The following is a 13,831-nucleotide window of genomic DNA, read 5'->3' on the forward strand; positions in this document are numbered from 1 at the left end:
TATTCTCCCGAACTGTTGTATAAAAACTACTATGCTATTGTATATGCTTCACACTAAGTATACCAAAGAATTAGGTATATTTATTAATTTCATATTTTTTTATTGAATAAACGTAAAATTATCTCTTTCAATACCGATGTACTATATACGTATTACAAATCACATCGAAGTGAAAAATCGTCTTCCATTTTTATATCATTACAAACGAAGAATATTCAGAAATAATATTAAACAAAATATGCGAAAATAGATTCAACATTTATTAAGCAGTTAAACATATCAATTATATGAGTTTGATAACGAAATATAATAAAATAAAAATAAAATAACTGTCATCTTCTTAAAAAACATCGCTACCATCGGCCTCCGTGGCGCAATCGGTTAGCGCGTTCGGCTGTTAACCGAAAGGTTGGTGGTTCGAGCCCACCCGGGGGCGGTTTCTTTTGTTTTTGGAATCTTTTACGCATACAATAATAAGCGTAAAATCAATATCTTTCATTCGCTTGCACCTGATTTTAACATTAACAATAACATTTTCAAGTAGAGTAATACTACTAACGTTATTTTATAATTGAGAGACTATAATTATTGTTTTACTAGGAAGATTATCATCAAATATTACATATTGGGTGCACGAAGTCGATGTTAATAGATTAAAGGTAAAATTCAGTTATGCGAATTTGATTATGGGATAAGACTATGATGAAATGAAATGAGATTATTATGAAGAAATTGTGTTTGAAATGTAGATGTTTAAATCTGAAACTAAACTGATTGTTTTTAAAAGTAGTCTTTCATGATTAATTATTTAATGATTATTAGCACAGAAGTATTGAAATAAATGGTATGTAATATTTGCTTCCAATTTATATTAATAGTATGTTATTTCAAATGGCACCAGTGGCCGATCGGGACAAAATTTGATAGGCATCATTGGATAAAATTGTCGATGTAAAATGTATCTTAGTTTCGCGGTCATGCGTTCTGAAGATACAGGTCCCTACACACCCCCTATATATGTAATAAATCTTCGCTGCTATTAGATCTTGTTGGCGACAGTGTTTTCGTGATTTATTTAACACAACCAATATTGATGTCTGTTTTTTACCCCTTAGGTGCGATGCGCCACTATAGTGGCTTTCGCGGATGTCATCTTATATTACAACGCGCCACTCTACTGATTCATTCGCTCACCGTTTGAATTAAATGATGTATTTCATTTGTCTTGCTTTACACTATTTTCATTCTCACAATGTTTTATAATAGTGTTAACAATATACAAGTAGAATATATAATCTTTGTTTTTGATATCAGTATCAATTTTTGATTGTCAGTATCAGACATCAATTGTTACTTTCCGTTAAAATAAATATACCATTATTAGATGTTCTTTTTAACAGGCCGATCCGTATCCTTCTAATTTTTTAGAATCTTCAACCTCAGAATGTCGCTTCAAAACAGAAGAAAGAAAGAGCAATTTGAAAAACACTATCGCGCTATGAGTAACGTGAGTCTATGTGTCGTTCCTTGCTTTAAAATATATCACACTCAATTGTATTATTAATTATTAAAATAAATTATTCAAGTTAAAGTATATGCATTATATCTTTGAGAAAAATTATAATTTAATTATCAAAAAATTCATTCCAATGTGCTTGCGTAGAGAACAGCATTATCCATTATACATTGCAGTGCTGTATCGTTTACGCGTAATTCGCGTCAAACTCTGTCGTACAGAGAAACAGCCCTGCACAAAATGCAACCGTACCTAAGAGGTTAAAAGGATCGTTTCTTTTCGTTCATTAAGTAGTTTTGAGTGTAATATATACGTAACGTATATTTGTACCTCAGCCATATTCATGCTAGCATTAAAGGATCTATTATACATACGTATATAGGTATTTGTATTCGAATGCATGATTTTTCGAAGCTAGGATTTTATATTTCAGGTCTCCTATTTTAGTCTATGATATCCAGAAAATTTCATTTTGATTGGCCAAGTTTTGTCTTGGTTGGTTTAAATAAAGAAAAAAAAATATAAATCGTCTGTACACAAAATTGTTACAAATTTCTATCTATAAATTAGAAGTTATAAAAATCTGATTTCAACGGCGCCGTGGCTTAGTTGGTTAAAGCGCCTGTCTAGTAAACAGGAGATCGAGGGTTCGAATCCCTCCGGGGCCTTCGCTCGTAGAAGCAAGTATTTTTATTTTTCCCCGACATATAAAAATAAAATCGAAATGCTTGTATTGAAATAAATGAAATCGGATTTTTATATTTTTGTAAAACAATAATTTTTATACATACGATATGATATACATATTGACATATATATATATATATACATTATTGACGTAAATGTATACATGTATACATACTTTAGAAATTTGCATATAAGAAAATACAATATATTACAAGTAAAATACAAACTCATCAGTCTTTTAATAAATTTTTATTAATATAAAATCAGCATAATGTTATCTGTATGAAAAATATTCTGAAGTCGAACATACATATATAAATAAAAAAATAGTCTATACTTTTATACTATTCGTATCATAACCTGATATTAAAGAATAAATAGCCTTAGTTTGTTATGTATTTTCTTTTATTTGAATTTATTAGAGAAAAACACAATAAAATCTGAAGACGAATAACCAAGTTTACGCGACAGTGTCGCCACGCATATGTGACTTTGCAAAGGTGGCTGCCTTGCGCGCCAAATATACCAGTGAAGGAACTTCGTTGTTGTCGTTTGGTGTAGTGCGCCGTGTTATAACCTCGTTTCGCACGAAAATGAATTCGTATACGGATCCGCTTCGTTTGAACGAAGAACGTTTGTTTGTAGATTTGGTGGAGAGTTTGCCAAAGAATATTAAGGATACGAGGAATATCTTAGAAATTCGTGACAATATGCTGTACGTGTGGAATCCGAAGGAATTTTGTGTGATGGCATTAAACGTTGCGGCAGCGCGTGGAAAAAACGATGTTCCTTATCAAGTAAGTCAACAACATTTAATTCAAAGACAGATTGCATGATTTCTACAAAAATGAATTGAAATCAGTGATGAAGTATACATTTACGTCTAATACTTTGTTGTATACAGACCTAACTAACCTCCATAACGTTTCTTAAAATGTGCGCAAGCGCATTGCTTTATTGTCTTTGTACGTTTAAACTTCTATAACATGTAGTAGCATCATATAATGGAAATAAAACGATAGTATACTTCGTTCTTTTAAATTATTCAAACTTTATCGTGAAAATTAAAAAAATATTTTTCTTTGATACATGAAAATAGTATACTTTTTGTTATGAATGCTATATAAATTTTACTTATTGATATCTAGAAACTACTTTCTATACTGTAACCTGTTTTTATATAATCTGTATTAAAAGAATTCCGAAAAATTAAAAAATTTATAGTATATTAGTGTTAAAAGTGTACAATCAGTACAGTAAAAATTATACTGAAGCAGCAATTTGTATTTATTATGTTTTAATGCAGTAATATTATTATGTTTAAAAATTTTGTGCAGATTCATTTTAATACTTTTTCTTGTATAATGACTCATACAAATTTCGATTTTACGAATCTCATTCTTACACTTTTATTAATTGGTCACCCATTTGTTCAGTCATTAAATTTTCTTTGGATATCGATTATTATTAAGGATTATATATATGCAAAATTTTGTCGTCAAAAGAAATGTGGCAATCAACCCTCGTAATTGATATCCGTAAAAGTTTACCATGTACAAATAGAATACAGCCTAAGTATAGAATGAAAACCCAGTCATCGATAAACGTGATAAACCTTCCTAACTCGCTTTTCACCAACCCATTTACGCTATGCTCTTATTCCAATTAAAAATCTCGATCGTTAAAAGTACATTCAACGGATAAGCTTAAATTCCCAAGCAATGAAAGAAATTACGACAGTCGTGCGAAAAGGGCTCCGATCACTTTGGTCGGACTAATGGTTCCGTGAAAACGGGAGTGACATTTGGTCGTTGGTTAAGCAGAAGTTGCTCGATAACCTGGACCATTACCGCGGCACGATGCGTTCGCTTTACGACGATTACCGCGAAAGCGTTTTCTCCGGCGAACTTTTGATTCGGACCGATTAAGCTCTGGCTAAATTATGGTCCACGATACCAATATACACACTTGTAGGGGAGGGCGCGTGCGCCTCTCACTACAACCATGTCCCGCTGGTTAATCGGTGTACGTACATACGCGCGCTAGTGGAAAATGATTACGTGGTAAATGAAAGGGAAGCGGCATGGCGAACTCGCTACGGTGAGAATGGGCAGAACGTTTCGTTCTCGGCTGTGCTTTTATTTCATTTCAATGGCACCGTGGGATCAGCGGGTACATTAATGCCTGGGTGTCCTGGTGTATGCGCTCGCGCGCCACCGCGACCGACCAAGCGGACGCGCGAGAGACCAAAAGACCGGTGAGGGGATAATTTATAGGAAATGGGTTGTTCGACGCTCCGGAGTAATTTAATTAAAATAAATGTCCGTACCGCGGAGGAACGTTACCCACGAACCCGCGGTCCACAACTGCGAATAAAATGCAAATTCAGACCCTTCAACTGGGTTACGTATGGGTATTCGTAGGTAGGTAGATAAAGAGTACGCGCCGAGGGGGAATAGAGAAGTCTCGCCAAGGGTCAACCTCTTTCGTCCTCTTCCTTTTTCTATCTCTCTCATTCTCTTCGGGGACCGATCATCGCTCGCTCACCCGTTGATTTGATAAGGGAAAATCCTGAGGTGCCTCTATCCGCTTCTGCCGGTCCACCCCTTTTTCTATGGATATTTCTGTAGCTGTTCCTCCCTACTCGATCTCCAGAATCTCCAGAAAAAATTTAAAGGACTTGTTGGGTTGGTAGAATTTTATTGGGTAGATGGAAGTATGGGGAGTAGCAATTGTTCATAAAGCAATACGTTTTTGGCGTGCGCGATGATTTTAAAAACTGAGTTAAAATATATTCTTGTAATATAACATTTGTTTTATTTCTAAACGAGAGAGACACATTTCTGCCTACGAATCGACCAATTACAATTTTATTATTCGTCGCTTCACTTATTTAATTACATTCGTTTTAAATTCTCTTTATATATCTGTTATCAATACGTATCTTCTGGGATAAGATTAATCAATTATTACTAACCTACTGTACATCCTTTTGAAGTATACATAATACATTAATCTATATTTGTTTCACGTCTGTCAATAGGTATAACGCCTTAGTAACACGCAACAAGCAATTAAAGCGACAACTGACGTATATTTCTCTAAATCATTAAATTTCACATTACATGCTTTTAAAATGTTTCACTAGATATCTACTTATCAACATCCACTTTCTACACAATACCCTTAAAACGCTCATTTCTAGAATATTTACGAAGAGTCTCGAGAAAACATTGACAAACCCAAACCAAACGTGATCCAATTGCGAAGCAACGAACTAGTAACCTGTATCATACCTAATAACCTGTTCTCTTATTTTTCTCACCTTACACATAGTTAACATCGAGGGCAATGATTCTGAACGACCAAGACTCGTTTGATAATTTTTCTAAGACTCAATTGAATCGTCGCCGAGTTCCAAGGGCCACTTTATGGCCGGTACGTGCATGCGCGTTGGCCGACTGAAATATCGGTCGTAAATAATAAAAGTTAGCGAGGTTCCTCCCTGGCGCGCACGGCGGGACTTTAAACCGGAAGATAGGTGTCGCAGGATACGGACGAGGCAGTGTAGAAGGGGGTGGCGACGAGATGAGGAGGGCGAAAGAGGCAACGCGGGGTAGCATCAGGGTGTGGGGCGGAGACAAAGACGCGCTATTGTCAACCGCTCCGCCATCGGAACCACCATCCGCCGCGGGAAACTTTGAATCATTTTTATTGCATAGAGTTATCTTTGTTACCAGCGGAACGAACGTCTAAACGCGTCCTCTCTGTCCCTTTCTCTGCTCTTTCTCCCTTCGTCTTCCTTCCAACCGACCCCACCGACACCCACCCCCTGGTCGTTCGTACAGGTTATTCCCTACCGTCGTTGGTCCTCGCCTTTCTGTTTCCCTCTACCTGCACCACCACCCTTTTTGTTCTTCTCGCTCGACGCGAGATAATACGAACGAGGAAGCGTTCACACCCCTTTGGCTGCCCAAATGGAATAAGTTCTTTAATTCGCGAATTTACCGCCGCTCTAACGAATTGCCCGTCCTTCTCGTCGAGATAACAAGCCTTCCTCCTTCTAGCCCCGTTCCCACCTACAAGTTTTAATTCTTTCCTGTACTCTAGGATCGTCAAGTCACGCGGTGATCTATGGAAAATAATCGAATTCGATCGTCACTGCTCGTAGCTTCTCACGTTCTTCTGACTTCTCGAAAGTTGAAGAATAACGCGAAAATTCTGATGTAGTAATATCTTTTTTGTCGTTACTGGAATTATCGATAAAGACCATCAATTTGTAATTTTTTATGAAAATTTGATAAATTCACAAGACTGGATTTTTGCAAATATCTTTCATTTTGATCTCTTTAGAACAAGCTTTGTATCTCGATCATAGATAGTTCTAGTATGTTAAAGGAACAAAGAAGGTGTGAGATCCTTTCGATGTATGGTACGGTAGCAATTCACCTAGCTTACGTGAGCTTTTCTACGTACTATCCAGTAGGAAGAGGTCATCTTATCTAAATTAAAAGTGGTTACTCTCTGAATGGCGTTCCAAGGTCGAAACGCACAACGGAAAATCCTGTCTCAGGCTGAAAGAATGGAATATCACGTAATAAGCAAAATCCTCTGGACGATAATTAAAAAGCAATTTTACGGTGACATTTGTACCTACAACGAGGTTTCTTGCCAGAGGTAAATACTCGGACACGCTGGTATACCGCGTGGCAATAAGAATACACGTGTAGGGGTGGTCGCGTAGCTACACGCGTGCTTCCAAACGTACAGAGTACGAAAAAAAGCTAGGTGTCTAGCTTTAATCAGATTATTCTCCGTTTCTCAGTCGCTGGAAATATTTTCAAACTGTGTGTTGTAACGTTTATCTTACGCTTGGTGCTTCTTTATGTATGGAAGAAAATTACTATAAAATTTTCTTAAATGGATATAATAAGGAATTATTAATGCATTAAGGATCAAACACTGGCTTATACTACAGAAATAAATTAAAGAATATTAAATAGCATTATTGAGAGACATATATCAAGATATGAAATGTGTATTAGAATAATATGTAAATACATACTGTACAGAGATTTATTATTATGTAAGTGAGACCCTAAAAGAATTTCAGAATTTAAACAAGAATAGTTTATAAAATTGTAGGATCTTGGTGAAAGAAGATACAGCAACGAAAAGAAAATCAAGTATAAAACAGAATTGACTGAAAAAATAAAAAATTACAACTGAAATGTTTTTTTTTTATACAACCTTGGTTCTTAATGGATTAACTGAAAATTATAATAAGATGGATCTAGTAAGAAACGCGTTAGAAACGACTGTCAGATACATTAAACGAACCACTTGATTTTCTCCGACCATAAAGGCACCCCAAATGGTTTAACCCAATTTCCACCACGAATTTGTATCAGCATCACTCTATACTCATATACGTATGTATGTATATGCATACGACCATTAACAAACGAGGGAAATTCGTACTACATAGCTACTGCCTAAAGTTGCGTTTCTTTTTCGACATCGCATCACAATCCCCAACGCTCGTTGAAGAAAGAAAGAAAACGACGCAGCAGCGAAAATGTATCAGCGTGGCATGGTGGTAGAACGAAATACGCATGGCAGAGAAGGGAAGGAGAGAAAAGAGGTATGAGGTGGTCCATGTCTACCACAAAAGCCATTGTCCGCCACTTACTGAATTCGTCGAGGCTCTCTCTCACCCTGGCGCCCCTGTCCACAGTGCACACAGGGCTCCACTCTACCAATGTAAAACACTTCCCGTGAATTTTATTGCTCCACGTACCTCCTCGTTCAGTAGCACGTACAAGACCACCTAACCTGTGCCTGTCAACTGACTGGTGGATCATCCTGCACCCCCGTCGTTTGCTTGTACGACCGTACACGGAATTCATCACCGTACAGGGTGTAAAACAAATATGTGTCGAAGCCCAGGCTTTGCGTTCCATCGAGACGTCTTCTCATCAAGCGTTGTAACTCTCGTCTGATCTTTCGAACAGAGGATCGTGTGTCCTTTTTACTCTCGAATAGAAAGTTGAATCTTTTACTTTTTGATTTTCTTGTGGCTGAGATTATGAAAACATAGCTCTCAAGCGTTGATATTTAAAATTATTACAATTAACGCTGAAACTTTTACGTAGACGTTTCGTATGTAAGTGGTTAATCAAAATAATACTTTTTTTTACTGAAGGTATAGTTTATTTTTTTCGAATTTTGGAACGTATAAAAACTTTGAATATAATCTTGTAACTTTTACACCCTTTAAGCATGTCTATATGTAACTTTCAGCCAAGACACTGGCTTTATCTTTCCAAGAAGGCAGTATACATGCAAAACGGAGTACCGTTAAAATACTCCTTGTATCTTGGAAAGTAGCATGTATGCGTAAAACATACTTTGAATATTCTCCATTATCGATGTTATACGATGACAATGATTCCGTGCTAATAGTCATCTACGATATATTGTTTCCTTTTAACTGAAAATCATTATCCCATCTGGGTTAGATGAATTTTGTTTCATTTTCTTACTAGTCTCGTAATAGCAAGTAAATATGTTTTTAAGAAATTTTGGTTCGCATATTCTGTTGCGCGAAATGCGACCTTTAGACCTTCGTTTCTCATTTTTGGTTTTCACTGGATTCACAAATTTACTAAAAACTGTGCTGTGATAAATAGAGGCCTGACCTAAATCTTACGGGACGCGTGCGGGGTCGCTTGGAACGAACCAAGGGTGGAAACAAAGACAAAAAGGGAAATCAGCTTTTTAAAATACTGAAAATGGCAGAAAATGCGAGATAAGTGTATTAAAAATTTAGTTCACGATTCTTCTTTGAAAAAAAAATAATGCTGTAGAGAGAACAGAAGGAAGTATAACACAAGGAATTAATTATTTTAAATTAATTCTACATTTATCTCTAAGAAGGTATAGTTTTTAGTACTCCGCGCATAAACTGGCTAATTTGTGCTCAAACCTAACTTTTTTCACTATCCTAGGATTTCAAAAGATTAAAATTAAGCTCCGGTACATATACAATCCAATATCATTAATTTCGTATAAATTCGTCAAATTATTTATCTTGTAATACTCCAATTTCGATATTGTTTACAATCTCGTTCTATTCCTACTAGCATTTATGAATATTAAAAACGAAAAGAAAGCTCCCTTTTAAGAATGTTCGATTGCCCTGAGTATCGAAGGATGGGATATTCCGGTGGTGGGTGAGAGTTGAAGCGAGCTGAAGTGGCTCAGGCGATCCGCAGGGGGTGGCTTTGTCAGCCTTAGAATACCTTGGCAGGCTAATGCATTTCCTTTACAGTTTTAATGGGCATTCATAACTAAGTTTAATAATGCCGGTAGGAGGCCAGCCGTCGCGGTTGCATATCTAATAATTCCACGGCTCCACCTCGCGCAGGAAGTGGCACACAGCACGGATTTTAGTGGTGGCTGCGCGAGTTCATCCCCCTACTACTCTTCTTTACCGAAGCTGAGCTCGAAGACGCGCACGTTCGACCTCTTTCTCTTTTTCCCCTTCTCACGCCCTCTTTTCTAGTCCCTCAAGTCCCGTTCCTCTTCGACTTCCTCCGGGCGGACACTTGGAGAGTTTTCACCCTGCATCGAACCGATTCATCTATTATTCGTTTTATAACGTTTCACGGTAGTTATCCGAAACTTGGCATTTATTTCTGACATACGACTGTAATATAGTTATCAAACCATCTTAAAATGCTTCTTCGAATGGATCTTCTTTTATAAAAAAATCTTATTTTACCAATTCATATTAATTCTCAGACCGATATCTTTGCTCGGATATTAAACTATATGCGTTAGGGAATAGACTCATCCGACTTTATAAGCAGCGTTCAAATACGTAGAAACACTCTATATACCAGATAAAGGAGACATCGATGTTTGTTTCATACACAGGGAGCAATAATTTCAGCGACAGCGCACACAGAAGGCTGGTCTTAATGCCATTGTACTACCAGCTCGAACAATAAGACTGATCACGGCTAATTGCCATCCATTTAAATGGAAAACTTTGCGGCCATCCATGCGACTTAATCACCCACGGAATCGTGTACAAGCAGAATCTCCCGTTCCGTTGAAGATCCTTGGGCAGCAGTGTTGGCGGGTGAGAAGGGGTTCCGGCATAGCCATGGCATAATGGCGTTTTGGTTGTGGACCAAGATATAAATCCCAGCACCGTTATGTGGCACAGAGTACCATCTTAGTTTGGTCTTCGCCGCGTCGACGACGAGAAGCCAGCGGCGCCGTCTCTAATAAATAACCCCAAGACAATGGACACTGTCCAAAACACGGTAGATCTTACGCCTTTAACTTGGGTACCAAGTCTTAACCCTTGGCCGTTCCGAGCAAAGCGCCCGGTCCTGGTCTCCTACCACTTTTCTTCAGTCTCTTGCCACCTCTACGGAGACACAACCCTCTTCCTCCAGCGGTGGCAAAGAGCCGCGAGTCCCAACGTCGCGGTACCCGAGCTTCCTCGCCTCCTTCTCTTCTCTTCTCTTGCTGGAATTATAATGTTTGTTTCTAACAAATTACCATGATAATGCCGGGCGTCGCATGGCGAAACCGTGTCTTCGGTGGCACACTTAAATTACGCGAGTACGAACAACGCCGCCACCGGCGAGAACGCGACCGGAACATCAGCAATGCTGCCGAGACGACCAGAGATTCCTGCCGGGTAGTTGTAATGTTAATTAGCCATTTACCTAACCGTACACCCTGTACACAATCAGATCCCCTTACTCCAGGTATTTCCAAGTTTCGTATCTTTAAAATTGTCATTAGAAGGAATCCAGAGGATGAAAGATTTTGATAGTCCAAGGAGATTTTGGTAACTAATCTTGGTGGAGCGAGTCGTGATGATTTATATATTAGCTATTTTTGTAGATCGTGAGATTTATAGGCATAAATGGTAATAATTTTGTGACGTGATGATAAATATTGGATAATTCCGTAGTAAGCGGCAGGTATCGTTTCTTTCTACTTCTTCGCTAATTTTTGTAAATTTGCTAGTTTTCCAATTTGTTGCAAGTAACGAAACAGTGATAATATTGAAATTCGTTCTTTTTATTATTTTTTTTTTTTTTTTTTTTTATATTTAACCTCGCGTAAGTATCAAATATATTTGTCTGAATTCTCGATCTAGAAAATAAACGTTTAACTCTGAAACGTTAAAATGATAAGAATTAGTATACATTAGGACGCGGTGTTGAAAAAGCAAAATTTGTTAAAATAGTAATTTCATAGTCTTCCTTCACGACCGTTCGCACAATGTATCGTTACAGAAGGTGGTAGATTTCGTCCTAAAACGCGTTCCCATCATCGTATTCGCCGACACGTTGAGCTGGCGCGGCATCATAAAAATTACGTCGAAATCTACGAGCAACGACGTAATACTTTTCACATTTTCGAGCGGACAAGCCATTATATGGAGTGGCTGCGAGGCCACGAAGGCGATAAACTTTATTTTCCAAAATCGTCGGGACGCACGTCCGATGCGTACTCGCGGTCGCGCCCTCGTGTCGTTACGATCGCGATAACACGCGTCCGTAGAAACGTACGACGAGAGATGGCCGAGGATTCTGGGGAAAAAAACAAAAAATTGTCGGGCGCATATTTTTTGGTCGGTCGCGCGAGATGGGGGATGCGCCACCGCGACGCTTTCACCTCCGTTTTTCCTATAAAACCGTGTCGAAATGTTCGCTCTCCCGCTACTACGACATAATGATCGGCACATAATTCACACATTCGACAAGAATATTCAGCAACGCGGCGATTTAAATAGCTATTCTGGCCAAGTTTATTAATAAATTGAATGTTTGCTATAACGTTTCCGTCGTGTATATTGATAAGACAACCAGATTGGTGATAGGGATTTTTTCGTATTGCTTCTATGCCAAAAGATTTTATTCCTGTTCCACTGGACGTGAAATTGGAAAGGTACAGGATAATATTTATGACATTGTTTGAACAATTAGTAGTTCGTAGTTTGTTTCTCATGCAATGCTTGTAGGAATTTTTAGACAGCATCGTGGACTTGTTTCATCTGTTAGAATTAGTTTAAAGGGGACAGAGGAAAAATGATACAGATTACGAAATTTTGAATTCGAGGTGAAGTTAATTTTTCAAATTGAAATGAAATACTTGTAGAGAAAATAGATATACTTTAGAGCTTTGAGGTTCGAACTTAAAAACTTATTTAGTACCTAAGTAACTGAAATACAATTTCATCGCTACATTTTATATCAAGCAACGTAACGGCTCGCTTTTCTACGTAAGATTGCATAGTCTTATAGTCGTAAAAGCTAGGTGAAATTTGAACAGCCCTGCAACTGCCGTAACTGCGACAAAGTCAAGCGAGTTGGCTACTATATCGAAGGCAGTGTTACGACGTTGCTTTTATTAGAAATCTGCTGCATTACACGAAACTTTTTCAATACCTGTTTTCATCGTTCTTACGCAAAGTTACGTATCAATTTAGATGGATTTAAAAAATTGTCTTCAATCTTTTTACGTCTGTAATAACGCGTTCAATCCACCCTGCAATTGTTCTTTCCCCACGCATTCCTAACCCTTTAAATCTATCATCAAAGAAACTTATGTTAACGCTGTCGTTGGTAATTTTTTATTTTCGAAATCGATACAGTCAAACAAATACCCTCAAATATTTTCTCATTGTCTAATATTAGATGAAACGTCAATATATACGAGACGATAATATCAAAAGGAATTACAATGCAATACAAACAAAAGAAATAATATTCAAAGAAATTCTTGAACGCAGAAACTTCATCCACGATAACCTGTAAATATCAAATCATTTGGAGATTCTTCGAAATCAAGAAAAAGGATAGATACATGGAGAACGAATAGTCTCTCTGAGAATCGGTTAAAGAATAAGGTTATAAAATTAGAGAAGACGAAGGGAAAAGGGGCGAAGAGGAGGGAGGTGGTGAACGAACGAGCGGGTGAGCAACGTCTGGCTTGGCCCTGGAGCAGTAAATCCAGAAACGGTGTTACGGGGCGGCCCGGAGATAATGCGCAATCATTTTGGAATGGAAATTAAAATCAGATGATGAATCCTAACGATGCCGTTTATTATTTTAATTTTCCGCGAAGACCGCGGCAACGCAGGCTACCAACCGCTTCTACAGACGTCGTCCGCAGCACTGGTAACTCGAGTTCGAGACACTAAATTACCTTCCTATTAGCCGTATAATTACAAGATGGCCCCGGTAATTTCCGTTTATTCCGACTTCGTCTCGCCGAACTGGGCTTTATATTACAAGCTATAAGCTTTACCTGCCACGTCGAGGAGGAACGCGAGGCCGAGTTTTCCCTTATCGCCGTCGTTAAGCGCGATTTTCATTCGTAACTTACCGTAGACGTCGATATTACGATCGAGACTTAACTATTTGAAGATAGCGTTCGGAAAATGTTGCCATAGTATTTCATCTTGTTTGACGTTTAATTGAGTTCTCTATAGACGACGGTATTATAATGTAAACAGACGTCTCTGTTGCGTTTGTGCAGTAACGCGCCAAGCACTTAGGACTATCTGGCAGATAGAAACGTTTTGTTTAAATG

At 37.9% G+C, this 13,831-nt stretch overlaps 1 protein-coding gene and 2 non-coding genes across 3 annotated transcripts in view; all 3 read left to right on the plus strand.

Moving 5' to 3' along the window:
* Positions 1-362: 362 nt before the first annotated feature.
* On the plus strand, positions 363-436 carry Trnan-guu. The gene has a single exon. It is a non-coding gene; the product is annotated as a tRNA-Asn (tRNA).
* A 1,674-nt stretch (positions 437-2,110) lies between these two features.
* Trnat-agu lies at positions 2,111-2,184 on the plus strand. The gene has a single exon. It is a non-coding gene; the product is annotated as a tRNA-Thr (tRNA).
* A 532-nt stretch (positions 2,185-2,716) lies between these two features.
* LOC117231464 (nuclear pore complex protein Nup88) overlaps positions 2,717-13,831 on the plus strand; it is a 72,757-nt gene continuing 61,642 nt past the window's right edge. The window contains exon 1 of the mRNA XM_033489926.1: positions 2,717-3,000. Within this exon, the coding sequence (XP_033345817.1) occupies positions 2,797-3,000 (204 nt within the window). The 5' untranslated portion in view covers positions 2,717-2,796. The remainder of the gene's footprint in view (positions 3,001-13,831) is intronic.

This window comes from Bombus vosnesenskii, unplaced genomic scaffold (assembly GCF_011952255.1).
Source record: "Bombus vosnesenskii isolate JDL3184/JDL3185 unplaced genomic scaffold, Bvos_JDL3184-5_v1.1 scf7180000013263, whole genome shotgun sequence".
Classification (NCBI taxonomy): Eukaryota; Metazoa; Arthropoda; class Insecta; order Hymenoptera; family Apidae; genus Bombus; species Bombus vosnesenskii.